The sequence below is a fragment of the Gastrolobium bilobum genome, unplaced genomic scaffold (genome assembly GCF_033153095.1).
Source record: "Gastrolobium bilobum isolate Gb01-03AN ecotype WA unplaced genomic scaffold, APGP_CSIRO_Gbil_v1 utg3218, whole genome shotgun sequence".
Lineage (NCBI taxonomy): Eukaryota > Viridiplantae > Streptophyta > Magnoliopsida > Fabales > Fabaceae > Gastrolobium > Gastrolobium bilobum.
The window spans coordinates 105,910-125,429 of NW_026897874.1; the positions used below are offsets into that span (position 1 = coordinate 105,910).

Genomic DNA, 19,520 nt, shown 5'->3' on the forward strand with positions numbered 1-19,520 from the left:
CGCGTAATATGAAAAAGAAAGTGATGATTAAAAAAAAATTATGCTCAATAGGAATTATTTTTTATTGAAGGGGGATAATTTTACTACAAAAAGAATTCACTACCAACTTACTACATATTTAATCTCCATTGGATCAAAGAGAGAATGCTGAAAAGTTTTCTGAAAAGAGAGAAAATACTAATCCAATTATAATTAGATAAAATACTAATCCAATTATAATTAGATAGGTAGTGAGTTGGTAGTAATTTTTTTGGTAGTAAGAATACTCCCTCTCTTTTTTATTATATTATTTGTTGTGTTATCAAACGCAATTCTCATTCTCGGAATAAAAATATAACATGTTATCAAACATATTTTTTTCTCAGAAAATGTTCTAAGGCACATAAATATTATTTCTTTTCAGAAACATTGCCAGAGACAGAATGATTGTCTCATACACACTCCCATTTTAGTGGCTTTTCAATTTTCATTAAGCATTAAAAAAAAAGAATTTAGATATTATAATTTATAAATGGTAAAATCATTTCTGCAGCTGCTTTATGTACAACAACGACATATGTATGGTTATGATTTCCCACATTTAATACTTTCATCCTTTGTATGATTATGATTCTCTGCATTTAATGTTTTCAAGTATATATATGGCAAATATTTGATTGATGCACGTACAACAACGGCAAAAATGTAAACTCATTTATAAATTAATCTGGTGGCAACATATGTGAGAAACATGATTATTAAAATGAATATCTTCACACTTGAGTAAGGTCGTCGAATAGACCTCATTTTGAATTTCAATCAGTAAAAAGAATGGCAATGGCAAAATAAATCAACTAATATATTTATATTTTAATATCCAAAATTGCCACACACACAAAATAAATTAATGAATAGTGATGCTATCCGGCAAATATACCGTTTCGCATAAGTAGTAAAGTAGTAAGAAAGATCGTCTCCTCAGGGATTGAAAACCAAGTACTAAAATAATCAGTCACTTTAAGTTGAAAAACTTGATCCTTTGTTGGGAAAATTAAATTGAATCTTAGTAACCATAAAAGTAAAGACTTATTTTTGAGTTTTTGTATTTTAAAGAATGAAAAGAAGAATAATAATGGAGTTGGTTTTGAAAATATGAGAAAGAATTGCAGTTAGGGAACACTCTCCCTATGATCCCCACTTATTACTTTGAATTGATACAAAATACTTATTTATATAATTTCTCAGATAATTATGATCTCAATATATTAATAATTAAATCACAATCCCTTGGTAACTTAACCCTTTAACCTCACTTAGAATCCTAATCCCTTAGTAACCCCTCATGAGAATTAAGCAATGAACACAATAATTTCAACATCTGCAATTAAATATACATCTATCCCTAGTATGCATACCAATAGTTATCTTATCTCCTTTCAAGATCAGAAACCCCAATATCCCTATTTAAGGTTCTAACCCTCAAACTATTTTCAACTATCAAATTGATCAGGTTTAATAAAGAAAATATCAAATACGCACAAGGTAAGATAAAGAAATTTATATAAACGAGTAAAATAATTTAAATCAATCCGTCATAACAAGGGTTCACATAGGGTTTTGTGACCCTAACTACAATAAAAGAACTTAGCCAGACATAGTCATATCTGACATAAACAAATATTCAAAAGAAAGCATAAAAACTATAATTACTGGAAAGAATGGAAAAGAATTCTTGATCTTCAGTCCTCTACTGCTTGCTCCGAGTTGTTAATCGGTTCCTTGGTTGTGCTCCCAAGCTCCTTATTTATAGCCAGAGGAATTGGGCCCATCATCTAATCTTCCTTTGAGTCCATCCAAGATTTGTATTTGATTTAAACTTTGTTTTCTTTTTCATGTAAAAATCTTGGAGATTTGATTGATAAATTAGAATTTCAAATCTTTATTGTATCTTGATTCAATCTTCTCACAAATCATCTAGATTTGTTTCCGCTTTAATTCCATATCTTTTCTGAATAAATCTTCATCAAATCTTTATGGAATCTGTCGCGATCTTGATCATATCTTTTTCGCATCTCTTTGTAATCTTATCTCTAATTTGGAAAGAGATCTAATTGCTGAATATCCACACTTTATTTTTAAATCTTTTCCTTTTTCCAAAATTGCCCCGTTTGTTTGCTTTTTCCTACAAAATTAGCATAAAATCAGTATTTAATCCTTGATTAAGATTTTGACAAATTAACGGTGATTCTTGCTCTTTTTCTCAAGATTTCATCAACATTCTTTCTCTTTTTTGGCTCAGATTTCCTTATATGCTAAGCGCATATCAAATAGCAAAGAAATCATGGCACAAAAATCTCTACTTGAGTTGATTCCAAAACACAGGAAACATCATCAAGGTGGCCATTTGCAATAAGGAGAAGATATGGGGAAAACAGGGTATTACAGCCACAAACATTATAATAAAGATTTTATATATGTTACAAAAATGCAATTAAATATCAATTTGATTGTGGCAATAACGGTTGGAGATTCTGACCCTTCCCCTGTGTGAGCCTAGATGCAAGACCAAATTTAAGGCACAGATTGGATGCTTCAGTTTTGGTGTGCCATATCATATCGCATATCTGGTACTCCCCAATGCCTAGAGTCTAGAGATCTCCAAAACAACCACAAATCTTGACCGTTCAAATCAACTGCCAATGGTTTTCACTCAAGTACACGTGCCGCCTATCACTCTCCTTTTTTTTTTTTTCTTTATAGTTAATGTATTTTGTTTCATGCATGGAATTCTACTCCAACTATTACACTCATCACATACAAGAGAGATAAATAATCAAAGAGAAAAAAAGAGTCATGGTTAGCTCCCTCTCATTACTCATTGTTCTTCATGCCACCGCTAGTAGCAATTAGCAATTAGCAATTAGCAATTAACAACCCCATTTCTTCAAAATTTGATTTTTTTAAAAAAAATTACATACCCAATAAATTTTGAGCATTCTTTTGGGAAACGGAAATTAAGGGGTCTCTTCCCTTTTTGTGGGTTGGATCTTGTACTTATACAACTGTCACATCTGACCATATTGATTCTCTTCTGATCATCACCTGGTTAAAAAGCTAGAAACTTTGGTGATCTGAATTTTGTCCCTTTAGCTCTCTTTTTTCCTCTCCAGTGAGTCTCTCTACCTTTCACCCTTTGGGTGGTGGCATGATCATGGAATGTTTATTGTCCTTGCAGATTTGAGGTGTGTGATATAGTTTTTTGCTGGGTTTTCATATCAGGATCAGATTCACATCACATCACATTAATCCATGGAGGAGAGGAAGTTTGTGTGCAAGTATTGTAGCAAGAGGTTTCCTTGTGGGAAGTCTCTGGGTGGTCACATCAGGACTCATATGAGTGAAGAAAGAAGTAATGTTGATTGTGATATGCTCAAGTTGGATGGTGGAAGGAAGAGGAATAAGAGAGATTTATGGTCTGAAGATGGTGGTGGGAACTCCATTTATGGCCTCAGAGAGAACCCCAAGAAAACAATGAGGTTTGTGCATCGTACAACATTGGAACATGAAGAGAAGTTCTGCAAAGAATGTGGGAAAGGTTTCCCATCATTGAAAGCTCTCTGTGGTCACATGGCTTGTCATTCAGAGAAAGAAAAGGGAAACAACAAGTTTGAAGAGAGTGAGAAGCAGAAATTGGTTATGGATAGTCAATCTGATACTGAGACTTGTGCTCCAACACATCCAAGGAAATCCAAGAGAACCAGGTTCAAGACCCTTGCCCTTGCCAATCACCCTTCTTCTTCTTCTTCTTCTGTTGTTCCTTTGGCCAATGGTTCTGGTTCTTCACCTGTGTCAGAGGTTGAACAGGAGCAAGAGGAGGTGGCTAGGTGTTTGATGATGTTGTCCAAAGATTCTAGCCACAGGGGTCGTTTTGCTACTGTTACTGAGTCTTCTGATAACAACTCGTTTGTTCTAGAGGCAAAATCACCCTCTCTTGATACGAGGGTTGCTGTGAGTAATGGTAACAACTTTTTGTTTAATGCTTATGAGCTTGTGGAGAAGAAGCTGGTCAAGGACATGAAGTTGAAATCTGCTGAGATTGGTGCTTGTGATAATTCAGATTCTAGATATTTCAGATATGGTCCCAAAACTAAAATGTTAGACTCAGACGTTACAAGTGATAAATTCAAGGGGGTGAAGGTGGGAGAAAAGTCTCGGATAGAGGATTATGATGTTGAATCGAGGAAAATACTTAGCAGAGGCAGAAGCAAATCCACTGCAACTGTGTTTAAGAAATTAGTGATGGAGGATTTGGATTATGATGGAACAGATGGAACTACAAGGAAGTTTGATTCGAGAAAGAGAGCCAACTATGATACTCTTAGTCACAACTTAGTTGGCGTTTCTAGCAAGTCGACATCAAATGGTTTTACCAATGATGAAATCTATGAGAATGGTAGGAAAAGTTGGAAGTATGATTGTTCGGCAGGTGAAAGGGACAATAGCTCTCATGATTCAACCGATGCGAGTGATGAAAACAGTTCAGATACTGATTCTTTTTCTGCTCCCAACTCTCGTAAGAATAAGGCTCTCAATGGAAAGAAATCCAGCAATAAGGCCAAGAAGAAGTTGAAGTCAAAGAAAAGCAAGGAACATGAGTGCCCAATCTGCTACAAAACTTTCAGGTCAGGCCAAGCCTTAGGAGGTCATAAAAGATCCCATTTCATTGGAGGTTCTGAAGAAAACACCAAGGTGATCAAACAAGGTGCTCCTGCTGTTCCTTGTCTGATTGATCTCAATCTACCTGCTCCTGTTGATGAATAAGAAAATGGGCATCCTGGGTTTTGCATCATTTTGAAGCATCTGCTATTGAGGTACCTGAATGACTGTTTGGAATTCTCAGAATGTTTTGTCATTACCCCAAATGATGAAAGAAATTGCAATGTACAGGGTATATGATTTTTGTTCTTAGTGCTTTATATCTTTATTTGGTAGGAGATAGCTGTTTCCTTTCATTTTAATGGAACATGACAATTTAGTAGTCTCTCAATTGAAATTTTTGTTTCTTCCTATATCCAAGAATATTCTGAGAATTCCATTCTTTTGCTGCAAATGACAATTAGTTCACCCTTCACTGATTCAATTAATATTAAGAATGTTTGTCTTTTCATTTTTTTTCTTTTTTTCTTGGAGATTTCCAAATTTTCATCCTCCAGTGGAAATATAGAAAACATGGTTTTATAATTCATGGCCAATGCATCTTCTCAGTGATAATCAATAATCTAAATAATACTACTTCATTTTGAACACAGCTTTAAGATCTTATAGTTACTCTTTGCAATGTGTGACTAGAGTCTTTTGGGATGCGTGATTATGGAAAAAGGATTCTAGTTTCTATAGATACTAACTTTTTGTCGCTTTGTTACTTAAATTACCCTAAACTAGAGGAGTCCCTGGAGGCTAAAGTGGCAATCTGAAGAAAGATACTGCTTTATTTTGAAGCTACAAAGAAACCTTTCTTCAATTTTTTTTTTAATTTTTTTTTTTGGGTCTTCACCTAATATGTCTTGTGACTAAGTGTAGCCCCTCAAACATAGAATTCAGCACAATGGTCAAATCCATTATTCCCGTGATATGTGCAGATTCTAAGAGAAGACTACTCAGTCCCTTACCATTTATGTTTTGATCTAATCTCATCCTTTAGAATTGAAAAACAGCAATTGGTTTGATTATTCTTGAGGTTGAAGATTTGACCCGGGGTAAAAAAGTAAAGTATACAAAATAAGTTTTTTTAATTATTGAAGATAAAATTGTGGGTTGAGGTGGTTGTAAGGTCGCCAACCACTTAAGGTAACAAAGCTTATAATTGCTCCATGTGTTCATGTCTAACACGTAGTTGTAATATCAGGAGAATTTGTATGCCTTTTTCTTCATGCCAATTACTATATGTAAATTGTTGCCTATTCAATTCTTTTACCCATTGGGGTGTATGAGAGGACCACTTGTATTATATTAGCTCTTGGTCTCACGTGGGCTCAAGACAGCTCTCATCAAGTAGAATCCAGAAGCAATCAAGAACCAAACCCGCATATGAACAGAACTGTAAGGTCTGGAATCATTGCAAGGAGAGAATAACACAAGGATTGCAAAAAAGTTGATGAGTAATTAAGAGACGGCAATAATATTTGGAAGACTTTCACCTCAACTAAAAATTGTAAATGTCTTATGAAATCAGTACTATTAAAACCGGAGAATTGGTCAACCGTTAAGCCAAAATATATTTTTATATATCTATTATAAACTTATATATATATATAGGGTTCTTTTGACTCCAGAGTAAGACTTTTAAGTCTTACTCCAAATCCCAGCCGTTGATGGACGGAAATCAACGGTTGTCATTAATAGTATAATTAATAATTAATTAATTAATATAACTTCCTAAATTATAACCGTTGGATGGACGGAAATCAACGGTTAGGATGGAGAGTAAAGTCTTACTCTTGAGTCAAATGATCTCTCTCCATATATATATATATATATATAGCAAAATAATTTCTGCAGTTGCTGTACCTACAGCAAGCAAGGATACACATCCGAATCCTAGGATACGGCAACAGATCCTTAGTTTTTTTTTTTTTTTTTAAAAAGCCGTGGGGCCCACTTTTCTGTGTCAGCTGTAGATAACACTATCTACAGCTGCTGCAGAAATGTTAAGCCCTATATATATATATATATATATATGGTCCGCTTTTTCTACAGTCAATGTAGATAACATATCTATATTGAGTTCAAAACGACGTCGTTTTGAGGCAGAAATCAAAGTATTTTTGTAACTATAATTTATTTCAGGGTTATAATAGTTTTTTATTATAATTTTTTTAATTTTTTAACCCAAAACGACGTCGTTTTGACAGTGAATATAAATAACTTATCTACATTCACGGTAGAAATATTAAAGTCATATATATATATATATATATATATATATATATATATATATATATATATATATATATCGGAAATCATGCTCTCTTGCCATAGGAGAGCAACATATTTTCCTACACAAATTTATTTTTCGTGCTAATTAATTTTCTTTTTCTTTTATAATATAAAATGTGGGACTCACATTTAATTTGACTCTACTTTTTTTATCTCATGCTATCTTGCAACATAAGAAAATATGAACTCATATATATATACGGATTAACAGGTTTAACCAATGTCTCACTCATTGAATTACGTTGACTTAATAATTTGAGTGAGTCGATGATCAATTGAAACTCGATACTACACTTAATATTATTATTTCAATAATGTTAATTTAACTAAGAAAAAATATATCCTTTCTGATAGGTATACTACTAAAATTAACTTTTATAAAAGAGAATTAATTTTCTCATCTTCTTACGCTACACTCACAATATATAAGTGAGCTGCACAAAAAAGTGGGAAGACAAAAAAGTTAAGATGAGACTCACTCATGTGTTGTGAGTGTAGCATGAGAAAACTTTCTCATGCTACACTCACAACAATTTCCTTTTATAAAAACTATCTAAACAACATTTATTATATCAAACTTACCTTTTAAATATAAATCAATTCATTCAATCTTATTTTTAATCAAAATCAATTTACAAACTTAAGTTTGTATACTCCAATCCCAAACCACACGAAAATGGTGATGGATTGAGTAGTTTAGTGTGTCACCATGCTTAGTGATCAGGGAACAGGTGTTGTCTCTATTACACATAAAGTAAATGCTAAGCAGGCAACTTTTCTGCCTTTGTTCTTGCTTAGACAAAAATGTGAATAGTGATTGTTGAGATATTGCTCTGGCCGGCACGGAATCACAATCACAAAGTTACTTTGCTTCTTCTTTTTTTCTCTTTTTTTTTTGGAAACAGTTACTTTGCTTTTTTAATTTGACTCGTTATTATAACAAATTAAACAGTGTAGTTTGGCTTTGGGATCATAACAACTGATTCAGCCTTATTGCAACATTTTCCACGTTGATATAAGTTGAGGGAAGCATGTGTGAGTAGTAGCACATTTCTAGAAATTGAAAAATTACTTGCACAAAAAATGTAGGAGAAAAATGATACTCAGCGGTAGGGGTGTTAACGGGCCGAGCCGAGCCGAGCTTTGATTTTAACGGGTCAAGTTTGTATTTAAACGTGTCCGACTGCCTTAGCCTGTTACCTGTTACGAATATAATATTGGCATGTGGCCTGATTTATTTACAAAAAATAAAAGCCTGTGTGAAGCCTGTCTTAGCCTGTTAGCATGTTAAAGAATAAAAATAAGAGAACAGAATTCCACAAAAAATCAATTTCCAGATAGAAACCTTAACTTTCAATTTGCAGCAATAATTTACAAAGTCTACAATAAATAAAAAAATTAAAGTGAGAGAAGGTAGATAACATGTTATATTATCTTAGCCCATTATAAAAAAAGTGCCAACAAAAATAAAAATAAAATAAATAAAATAAAAAATAAATTGACACAAACGAGCAGTGCACAGTGGAACAAATGAGTTTTTGTGGATTTGTTTGTGTGAAGGAGGATGAAGGATAATATAGAACAGCACTAGTAATTCCATAAATATACATAAATTCAATATATATCCAAATAGCATAATATAGAACAAAATCATTCAAAAAGTCTGTTAAACCAATAAAATGGGGTGAAATAAATTGACTAGATAGAGTTATTACAAGTAGCATAAAAAGTATAAATAAATATTTATATACTAGGCTAGCCTCGGAGGCTCTAAGGCCGAGCTTCTGAATTAGAGCCCTGAGGCCTTTTTATTAAACGAGTTTTTATACAAGGCCAAGCCTGATTCCAACACGAGCTTTTATTAAACGAGCTCAGATATTTACCAGCCGAGCAAAAGGCCCCTAAAAGACCCCTGACTCGTACCCCAACTTAGCAGTTAGCACATTTTCAATTACCACACTTTCTTTTCATTATATTCTTCAATCATGATTCAAGAGAAAAACAAAAGGAATAAATAATTAAATATGAGATTTTTGTAATCTTGGGTCTGTTCATTTTCATTTAATATAGCCCTTGTAGAAAAGGGGAAAAAAAAAGCATTATTTCAGTGTCAGTGTTATTGTCTCATGGAAGCAAAAGTTAGAGAGGGGATGTACTTGCTTTTCAGGATGCAGATAAGGTACTAGTTTACACTGAATGGGATTTTTCCATTTTTGTTGTTACTTTCTTTTTCTCTGTTAACTTTTCCAGCAAGCTGCGGTCTCTATGTTGCTTGTGGAAGGAAGATTAGTGTCGTTTGTGCTGAGCAAAATGCTGGTAACTGGTCATGTAGAGTGCACCTTCGACAGCATAGGAATTGGGTAAAAGAATCATCATGGAGATATCTGGGTAAAAGGTGTTAGGAAAGTTGACTAATAAAGAAGCACTTGTTACCCCCCTTTTTTTACTTTTAATTTTTTTTCACTTTCTTAATTTATATTCATCTTAATTATTATTCTTTCTTGTTGTATCACGCAGACCATTTATATAAGGTGGGAACAAGTTTAAAAAGTGATAAACAAAATAAATTCGACTGGGCCAATGGCTAGGACAGTACATATTTTTGTGAGCTCATCAAGCTTTGAAGTATTCCAGTAACACCCACACCTGGTCCCACTGGGTGCTTCGGTGATGGTGACAGTGAACCAGATTTTGGAGGGAATTTTTTTTTTCTTCGTGTTTAGGGAGAGATCACAGTACCTATTTGTCCTAATGTGTTAACAGGCATAGGAGTAGCCTATGTCAATATATCTCAACTAAAAAATAGTAATTGAATTTATGGATTCTGATATAACCCTTGAGCAAGGAAGAGGAGGAGAGGACGGCGAAGTTGGAGGAGAAGTAGAGGTAGAAGTGAATGAGCCTATGGGAAGGAGGAAGAAGCTCCTAAAGATTACTTGGTGGGAACACGTGGGGCGTAGGTGGTGAGAGTCTAAATATTATTTTGCTTGTAATGGGCCTGGGTTGTTACGAGTCCATTGTTGTGCTTGTTATTGTTTTTCTCTTTCCTTTAATTAGGGGTCATGGTTGCTTTTGGAGGGTAGCTAAAAACTTGTAACATAATTCTTCCCTTATTTTCTTGCATTTTCTAGAGTTGTCGGCAATCTTGATCTGCCATTGATAATCAAATATTATACAATTGCATTGATCTTTTGCATTTGTTGTTCAGTAGCTATCATTTTTTGTGCTTTCGTTGAGAGTCAACTACTGATCACCACCATAGCAGAAGGAACTCGAAGCATTGTGAAGCAGAACATAGTCGAAGAATGCTTAACGCGATAAGCACATCATGATCAGCAGTTCAATTCTCGGGGTAATCTGTTGAAAGAAATGAATCTGAAATTAACTTTAATGGAGGAAAAATTGGACCAAAATTAGAAACACAAAAGCAAGACAGAAAGTTCATCAGGCGATGGTCTTGGAAATTTCTTCGGTAACAATGCTTTTAAATCGGCGAAGCCTATGATTCTTCGCTTCTCTGTTGGGAATCCAGAGCCATGGATACATAAAATCCAGCAATTCTATATGTTTCATAACCTCACTGATGCCAAAAAATTCACAATAACATCCTTTAACATAGATGGAACTGCAGAGGAGTGGTACCATTGGATGGATCACAATGAGCATTTGCGAATGTGGGAGCAATTTTTGGTTGCCATGCGCGCCAGATTTGGTCCTTCATAATATCAAGACTTGAAAGGAGAACTGGGTCGTTTGACTCAGGTAGCTATGGTTGCTGAGTATCAAACACAATTTGAGCATTTGGCTAATCAAGCAATCGGTATTGATGATGTGAGCCTTCAGAGTTTCTTTGAATCAGGGTTGTAACAAGAAATACGCCACTGAAACTCTGGAACAAGCAATCGATTTAGCCAAATTAGTAGAGGACAAGATTAATGATAAAAGTAATGGGAAAACATATTACAATCGAAACAATGCAAGTTCCAGTACCATTAATCAGTTTGGCATTTTACCAACACCCCAGAAATCAGTTAATATTGGTGCGAGAGTCACTAGGGGAAACCTCTTAGGAAATTGACTATTGCTGAAATGATGGAGAAGAGGGAGAAGGGTTACACTGTTACTGTGATGAAAAGTTTCATAGGAACCATGTTTGCAAAGCAAAGATGTTTATTATGATGGTGCAGGAAGAAGTGGATGGTACACCAGAAATTGATAATCATGGGTTGGAGCATGAAATAAGTAATGAAAAGATATGGGGAGAAGAAAACTCGATGCTGAAAATCAGTTTATATGCCATGGTTGGGCAACATTCCACTAATACATTACAAGTAAAGGGAGAATCAATAATGCCACAGTTCAGATTCTGGTAGATGGTGGATCAACTCACAATTTTATACAGGATCGTTTGGTGAAATTTTTGGGATTGGAAACTACACCTACCCAGAGATTTCAAGTATTGGTATGTGTAAAGAACCAATTCAACCCAAAAGTTTAAACTGTTCGGTGAGACTACATTAATGGTTTTATATATCTCTAACACGCCCCCTCATAAGAGATCCCACTGGCTTGAAGGGTGGATAATGCACAAACTCACCTATCTCTGCTAAGGAATTCCACAAGAGAAAGTGAGGGTGGTGAGTATTGAACCCGGGACACGAAGCTCTGATACCATGTAAAGAACAAATTCAACTTAAAACCTTAAGGCTTTAGGTGCGTGGGTCCTTCCACTTATATGGTGTTCACTTAGTCCATTCTTGACCAATCTGGGACTTCACCCACTCACTTGGATTCCTCCCCCTCAAGTGTGAATCGTAGGCCCACATTCTTTCCCTATCAAGTATAAGCTGTTTCTTCAAGTATTCACGGGATTCATCAATCATCAAGGCTTGGCTACACTCATCAAAACCTTTGGTCTCCCATATCTTAAAATACTCGGATCATTATAGGCTAATTAATTATTATGGAGTTTCTTAGCATATGTAGGCTGGGCCTGATGCATCTCCACCCTTCAGCCTAATGGGCTTTCATGTGAAGAGGTGTGTTATAGAAATATAAAAACCATTAATGTAGTCTCACCTAACAAATTAAGCTTTTGGGTTGAATTGGTTATTTACAGTTGGAGATAGAGAGATAATAAATTGCGTAATGGTGTGTCCGCGAGTTAATATGGAGATACAAAGACATTGCTTCTGTCTCGACCTGTATGTGTTACCAATCCAGGGGGCTTAGGTAGTTTTGGGAGTGCAAGGGCTATCTGAGTAGGGTGATGTCACAATTAACTTCAAGGAATTGATAATGAAGTTTAAAAGGATGGTTAATGTATGGAGATACAAGGGACTCCTAGTATGACTATGGAGGCCATTCAGTTGAATCAGCTTCGCAGGTTAACCTCCTCTAACTCAGTAGCTTGCTTGTACCAATTGCATGTTATAGAACATGTCATGGGGAATCAAACACAAAGGTAAGAAAACCTTGATACATGGGTGCAACAGGTGTTGAAAGATTTTGAAGGAGTCTTAAAAAAATTAACCAAATTGCCTCCAATCCGTGCTGAGGATCACCAAATTCACATTGAACCTAGAACAAAAGCCATAAATGTCAGACCATATCAATATCCACATTTTCAAAATACTGAAATAGACAAAATGGTGAAAGAGATGCTGGAATCAAAAGTGATTCGCCACAGCCCAAGTCCATTTTCATCTCTTGCCCTGCTTGTTAAGAAGAAAGATAAGAATTGGAGATTTTTTGTGGATTATAGGGATCTCAACCAAGTGACTGTAACTAACTGATTCCTCATTCCTACAGTGGATGATGATATGCTTGATGAACTAGCGGGAGCCACAATTTTCTCTAAAATGGATCTCAAGTCTGGTTACCATCAAATTCGGATGGTTGAACAAGACATTTATAAAAACAACTTTTCGCACACATGAGGGTCACGATGAGTTTGTGGTCATGCCCTTTGGTTTCACTAATGCCGCAGCAACCTTTCAAGGGATCATGAACTCTGTACTTAAGATATTCTTGCGAAAATTTATGATTGTTTTCTTTGATGACATTTTAGTGTATAACGGGACATTAAAGGATCATTTGGAGCACATGCGAGCAATATTGGGGTGTTTGCAGGTAAACAAACCCTATGCTAATCTCAAAAATTGCCCATTTGCTCAGCCTAAAGTGGAGTATGTAGGGCATGTGGTCGACGCAATAGGGGTGAGACCGGATGAGAACAAAATTAAAGCAATTATGGATTAGAAGGAGCCTGCAACAATGAAACAGTTAAAAGGGTTCATTGGATTAGCAAGGTATTACATAAAATTTGTTAGATGATTTTCATAGATAGTAGCACCTCTAACCACACTCATTTAGATGGATATTTTCAAGTGAGACTTGAAGGCAGCTCAAACAATGATCAGATTAAAAGAAGCCTTATCTAATCCTCCAATGTTAGTTTCACCAAACTTTAGTAAACCTTTCGTTCTAACCACTTATGCATCTGGAATTGGGATTGGGGCAATGCTCGACCAGGACAACCAGCCAATAACTTACTTTTGCTATAAGATATCTCCCAAAATGCAGCAAGTCTCCACCTATGTTAGGGAGCTGTTTTCCATAATAGATGAGTTGCAAAGTTTCGCCAGTACTAGTTGGTAAGGAAGTTTACTATCAGAACAAATCAGCATAGCAATAAAAGAGTTAATAGCCCAACTAATTCAAACACTTGAGGAACAACGTTTCCTGGTAAAAGTACTAGGGTTTGACTATATAGTTGAGTATCATCTTGGGAATATTAATAAGATAGCTAATGCCTTTTCCATGGTACATGAAGTTGAGAAAGACATAGAATCTGATCAGCCCGTGATAATGACTTTGTCCACACTTGTTAATCCTTTGTTAGATTCAATTAAGGCCAAGGTCAAAAGTAAATCAAAGTTGATTAGCATAACCAAAGCCATTGAAGAACAGAAAGAAGGATTTGAACACTACTCTTTCAAGGATAAATTGATTTTGTTCAAGGGGCAAATCATTATGGCAAGCACTTTGGACATAAGAACTACTATGTTACATGAATTCCACTCCAATGTGATCAGGGGGCATAGAGGTATCCACAAGACTTTGCATCATATTTCCACACATTATTACTGGCCAAATATGAAGCATGACGTTCAAGAATTTATGAGAACCTACCCTGTTTGTCAAGTCACTAAATATCAACCTCTGTCCCTTGCTGGTCTTTTACAACCTCTGGCGATTCCTAAGGTGGTGTGGGAAGATCTCTCAATGGACTTCATAGTGGGCCTACCACAATTGGAAGGAAAACTGCCATTCTGGTAATGGTGGATAGACTTTGTAAGTATGCACATTTCTCTGCCTTGGTTGGGAATTTCACGGCTTCAATGGTTGCTTCGGTGTTCCTCTCTAATATCGGTTGTCACCATGGCATCCCTCGCTATATTATTTTAGGTCGAGATTGTGTCTTCAGCAAGTTATGGCAAGAATTATCTTGGTTGAGTGGCCCCATCTCCACTTCAACATTGCAAATCACCCAGAAAGTGATGGTCAAACACAGGTCACAAATCGAGGTTTAGAATAATATATGCGATGATATACCATGGAAAATCTGCGAAGCTGGGTTCAGTATTTACCTTGGGCTAAGTTCTCTTATAACTTGCCGGTTCATTCTTCTATTAGTTCAACCCTATTCCAGATTCTCTATGGGTGTCTCCCCTCCAGTTTTGCAACTGTATGATGGTGTAGCTTCACCTATCGAGGCAGTGGATACCTTATTGACTTAGAGAGACGATATCATTAGGCATCTCTAGGACAATCTGCACCGCAAACGTCAACCATAAAGAATCAGGCTGATAAGCACCGTTGTGACGTGCAATTCGCCGTAGGTGATTAGGTGTTGGTCAAACTTCAGACCTCCTCCAAGCTTCATCGAATGTACTATAGTCCCTTTCGATCTCTGAACGTATCAGATCTGTCATGTATCATTTGACGCTTTTAGAGGGATCACGTATACACCCAATTTTTTATGTCTCCTTGCTAAAAGCTTATCGTCAAAATCTGTTTTTTTTCATCCGCAACCATTACCTCCGGTGACTTGGGAGAATCATCCGGGGACAAAACTACTGGCCATTGTGAGTTCGCACGCTGTGCCGAAAGAAAAAATTTAGGACTTGCAGGTCCTTATTTAATGGCGTGGTTTGCCCTTGGAAGATGCTTCTAAGGTGTCAATTTCTGAGTTTTTCAAGCTTTTCCCCAGTTTGATCTTGTGGGCAAGATCAAGTCCTTAAGGAAGGAGGGATCTGATACAACCCTTGAGGAAGGAAGAGGAGGAGAAGAAGGTGAAGAAGGTGGAGGAAAAAAAGAGATAGAAATGAATGAGCCTCAGGAAGAAGAAGCCCCTAGAAGAGGGACAAGAGTCAAGATGAGGGCCAAATGGACTAAAGATTACCTAATGGGAACACGTGGGACATAGGTGGCGAGAGTCCAAATATTATTCTACTTGTAGTGGGCTTGGGTTGTTATGAGCCCATTGTTGTGGTATTACTGTTTGTCTCTTTCCTTTAATTAGAGGTCGTGGTTGCTTTTGGAGGGTTGCTAAAAACTTGTATCAAATTCTTCCTTTCTTTCCCAGCATTTTCTAGAGTTGTCGGCAACCTCAAATTATCGTTGATAATCAAATATTATACAATTGCATTGATCTTTTGCATTTATTGTTCAGTAGCTATCAGATTCCTAATCAATATAAATCTTTATCATGCAAAGTTGAGTTTCCAACCGTATACAAAAACATCATTATGTGAGCCTTAGTAAGGGATCCATTCAAAGTTAAGGAGACAAATCTTAGTCCGCATAAGAGTTTCTGTTTGTGTTAGTTATGTGGGCCTTAGTAAGGGATCCATTCAAGGGTGGGCTTAATAAAAGCAGTGAAAAAGGTTATCTATAGACATGAGGATTGTCTTGTACGCAGCAAGCTGGAATACATTATTGGCACAAAGAGCTTGCCTTGTAGGCGCTTTAATTAATTAATTTTACTATTTCTTAATCATGTACTGATATATCATTTAAAAAAAAATTGTTTTTTTCAATGAATTATTGTTGCGCTGAAATGTAAAATTGTAAATTATAAAAAAAACTCACAGGAAGCGAGAATAACTTTGATATAACAAGTAAATTTACTCAAAAAAAGAAAAGAAAATTGTTCTTCAAATTAATTTAGTAGGTTTACAAGTCCAACATAACATATCAGTGCATACCACTACTTATTGTTAAGTACTTTATAACACTAGCACCAAAGGATGCATTAACATTTGATATACTTGAATGATCACTCATGAGCAAGTGCAACAACTTGTTTTCCAAAGTTGCGACAGGTGAACAGTCCAACCAGAGCTGCTGGTCCATTCTCAAGTCCTTCAACAATATCTTCAACATAGACAATTTTCTTTTCTCTAATGTAAGGCAGCACAGTCTCTAAGAGCTTTGGATAGAGATAATGTTGATCTCGATGAGTAAATCCTTTTATACTTAGTCTCTTGATTATAATATGCATCAAATTCTTTAGGGCTTCAGGCCTAGAAAGATTGTACTGTGAAATTATTCCACACATAACCATCCTGCCATAGACCTTCATATTTAGGAGCACTGCATCAAGCATTTTACCCCCAACTTGCTCAAAGTAGAAGTCAATGCCTTCAGGGAAGTACCTAATGACAGAGAATAAAAAACAATTAGTGCTTGATTATTAGGCTTAGGCATATGCGGATATGTTAAGTGCCAATAGTGGCTAATATTTCTATTCCAATTTTATATAATGTGCACTTACCTTTTCAAAGCTGCATCCAGATCAGGCTCTTCCTTGTAATTGAAAGCATCATCAAACCCAAGCTTGTTCTTAATGAGATCAACCTGGATAACCATGATGGAGTTAAGGACTCTGTTGCATCCAGAGGAAGATGGTACTAACTACTAAGAATGATCAAATTCCATGGAAAATATGATGTTTAGAAGTTGTACCTTTTCTTGACTACCAGCACTTCCAACAACATAACAACCCAATAATTTCGCAAATTGTCCAGCCAGCTGACCAACAGCACCAGATGCTGTTGAGATGAAGACACATTCTCCTTTCTTCAGAGAACCAACTTCATAGATACCATCATATGCATTAATTCCAGGCATGCCTATTGAAATAGAAAAGAAAGAACATCACAAAAACTGTCCAATACTGACTCACGTATATTTTTTAGCTTTACATTCAGAATGAGCACAACAATAATAATACATGTTTAGAAGAACTCTCCATTACCAAGAATTCCAGTGTAGTGGGAAAGGGGCACATCAGTGTGGTGAATTTTGAAGAGCTTTTCTGGATTTTGAATGAGACTATATTCTTCCCAACCAGTTGTTCCCCAAACTAAGTCACCTGCACTAAAGTCAGGATGCCCTGAATCCAAAACTTCAGCCACTCCAAACCCATTTATGGGCTGCAGGGTAACAACCAAAAGAAACAGGAAAAACAGAAATTAAATGTAAGCTAAACGTGTTAAACTCACCAAAATAGTCTCTCAAACTCAGATTGGAAAATGCAGAGGAAATAGTTAACTTTTTCTTCAAAAAACCACATTAAAAACTTCCTGGTTGTTTAGTTCCTAATACCCGTTTTTGCATATTAACAAGTTCTTCTTCTTTTCGTACATATCAGATTAATAAGTTTTTGGTCTCAAAACCTAGGCTTAGACAGACCCGTTTCCTATACTTCCACATCCAAAATGAAGAAGATATTCCAACTTACGACAACACTTACAGATCCAGGGACGTAATAGTGATATCCAGAAAGAGGATATTCCGCTTTTCTCATTTGGAAATGCATGACTGGATCACAAGAAAGGTACAGATTCTTCACCAACACCGTATATGATCCTTGAGGAACCTCAAGTTTTATAGTGCTTGTACTTATCTATAGGTCATATTCTTTAGGGTAGCCAGTAACATAGTCCCTCAATATAACCTGCTTGTTCTGCACTTCCTCTACAACATTGTTCTTTCCCGTGATGAATTACCCTTCTCGGTCTCTCTATAAAATTTTCAGGTTTTTATGCTTTCTATGATCCTAAACCACATTCGTTTTTTCTATTTACAGTTTACATGCACCCCCTCCTTCTCTTCTCTTTAATAAATAAATAAAAAGGAAAATAATTTTCCACAATATGTTGCATGTGTTATACCCATTTCTTCTTTGGCCCTAAACCCTGGATTTAGTTTGTCGTATATGCTTAGGAAAACTCGACTCATGGTGTCTCATATGGAAATGTGAGTAATGTGAAGTCGCAAGCATCGACGAAATGTTTGCCTTTGCGTATTTGTATTGTATTTGATAGCCAGCAGATTCTGCAGGTGAATATGGTCGAATAATGAATATGTGGAACTGTAATAGCTGTTTTGAATTGGTGTTTGCTAACTACAAATTAAACATAGTAATTGATGATCTTACCTTTGTCCAGATTTTAGAAGAACGTTTTCTTTTGTAGTTTGACTAATCCATCCATAGAGCACTCTAAAGTTATCAGCTTCCTCTACAGTTAAACCATATTGCTGTAGAGTGTAGGAGAGGAGAACTTTTTTTTGTATCCCGAAGAACAATAATAATAGTAATAATAATAATAATTTTTTAACAACTACTAAATTAATTAGCGAATTTTCTTAGCAATCCACTTATTTTATTTTTATAAATTGCAACACTAAACGATAAGTTTGCATAAGTGGATGACATGTGGAAAGTCATATACCACTGCACCACTTCCGTAGTTTCTTTGTTTGGAGATTATTAGTGCATCTGCTGTTCAACAATAATATTTGGATAAAAAAAATATTTTTCCTTATTTTCATACCACCATAACAGTTATTTCTTAATTTCTATTGGTTATATACACTAAATGAAAGAAAAATATACTCTTATGTTGTAGGAGAGAATTTTTCTCTCTTATACATACATCGATTTCCGTGTTACTTTTTTATTTTTTTTTTCTTTTTCTATTGTGAGTGGATCTCACACATAATTATCTCTATTACATAAGAAAGTGCTCTCCTGTTGCATGAGATTAATAAAGCCCCTAAATGAATGATACAGTATCATAAATATTTCCCTTGATTTGTATTTTGGATGGTCAAAAAGCCTTGGAGCTCATTTTTTGTGATCCAGAAGCTTGTGCTCCCTTTCCAGAAATAAAAAAAAAACGGATTAGGAGAGAATTTAAAAATAAAAAATAGCAATATAAATAAAAGAAAATATTTTTTTTCTTAGTTAAGGACCACCAAATAAGATTGTGGTCAGCGGACATATTAAAAAAATCCCTTAACTTCAGCACCTTCAAAATAGTATTATATTCTTTTAATTTTTTTAAATAAGAAAGTGTTGAATATAATTAAATATATTTATTATTTTTATAACATAAAAAATATTTAATACTTTCTTTATTTAATAATTAAAAGTATTCCAACATGTATTTTAAAAATATATTTAAAGTGTT

At 35.3% G+C, this 19,520-nt stretch overlaps 2 protein-coding genes across 2 annotated transcripts; one reads left to right on the top strand and one right to left on the bottom strand.

The window, feature by feature from the left end:
- Positions 1 to 3,288: 3,288 nt before the first annotated feature.
- LOC133311003 (uncharacterized) lies at positions 3,289 to 4,800 on the top strand. Its single transcript, XM_061512006.1, has 2 exons — positions 3,289 to 4,286; positions 4,380 to 4,800. Exons 1-2 carry the CDS (start codon positions 3,289 to 3,291, stop codon positions 4,798 to 4,800), a joined length of 1,419 nt encoding a protein of 472 aa, XP_061367990.1.
- An 11,518-nt stretch (positions 4,801 to 16,318) lies between these two features.
- On the bottom strand, positions 16,319 to 18,225 carry LOC133311023 (2-alkenal reductase (NADP(+)-dependent)-like). The gene is made up of 5 exons (XM_061512032.1): positions 18,219 to 18,225; positions 17,300 to 17,416; positions 17,008 to 17,174; positions 16,817 to 16,899; positions 16,319 to 16,697 (listed from the first exon to the last, which is right to left on the bottom strand). Exons 1-5 carry the CDS (start codon positions 18,220 to 18,222, stop codon positions 16,319 to 16,321), a joined length of 750 nt encoding a protein of 249 aa, XP_061368016.1. The 5' UTR covers positions 18,223 to 18,225.
- Between the last annotated feature and the right edge of the window lie 1,295 nt (positions 18,226 to 19,520).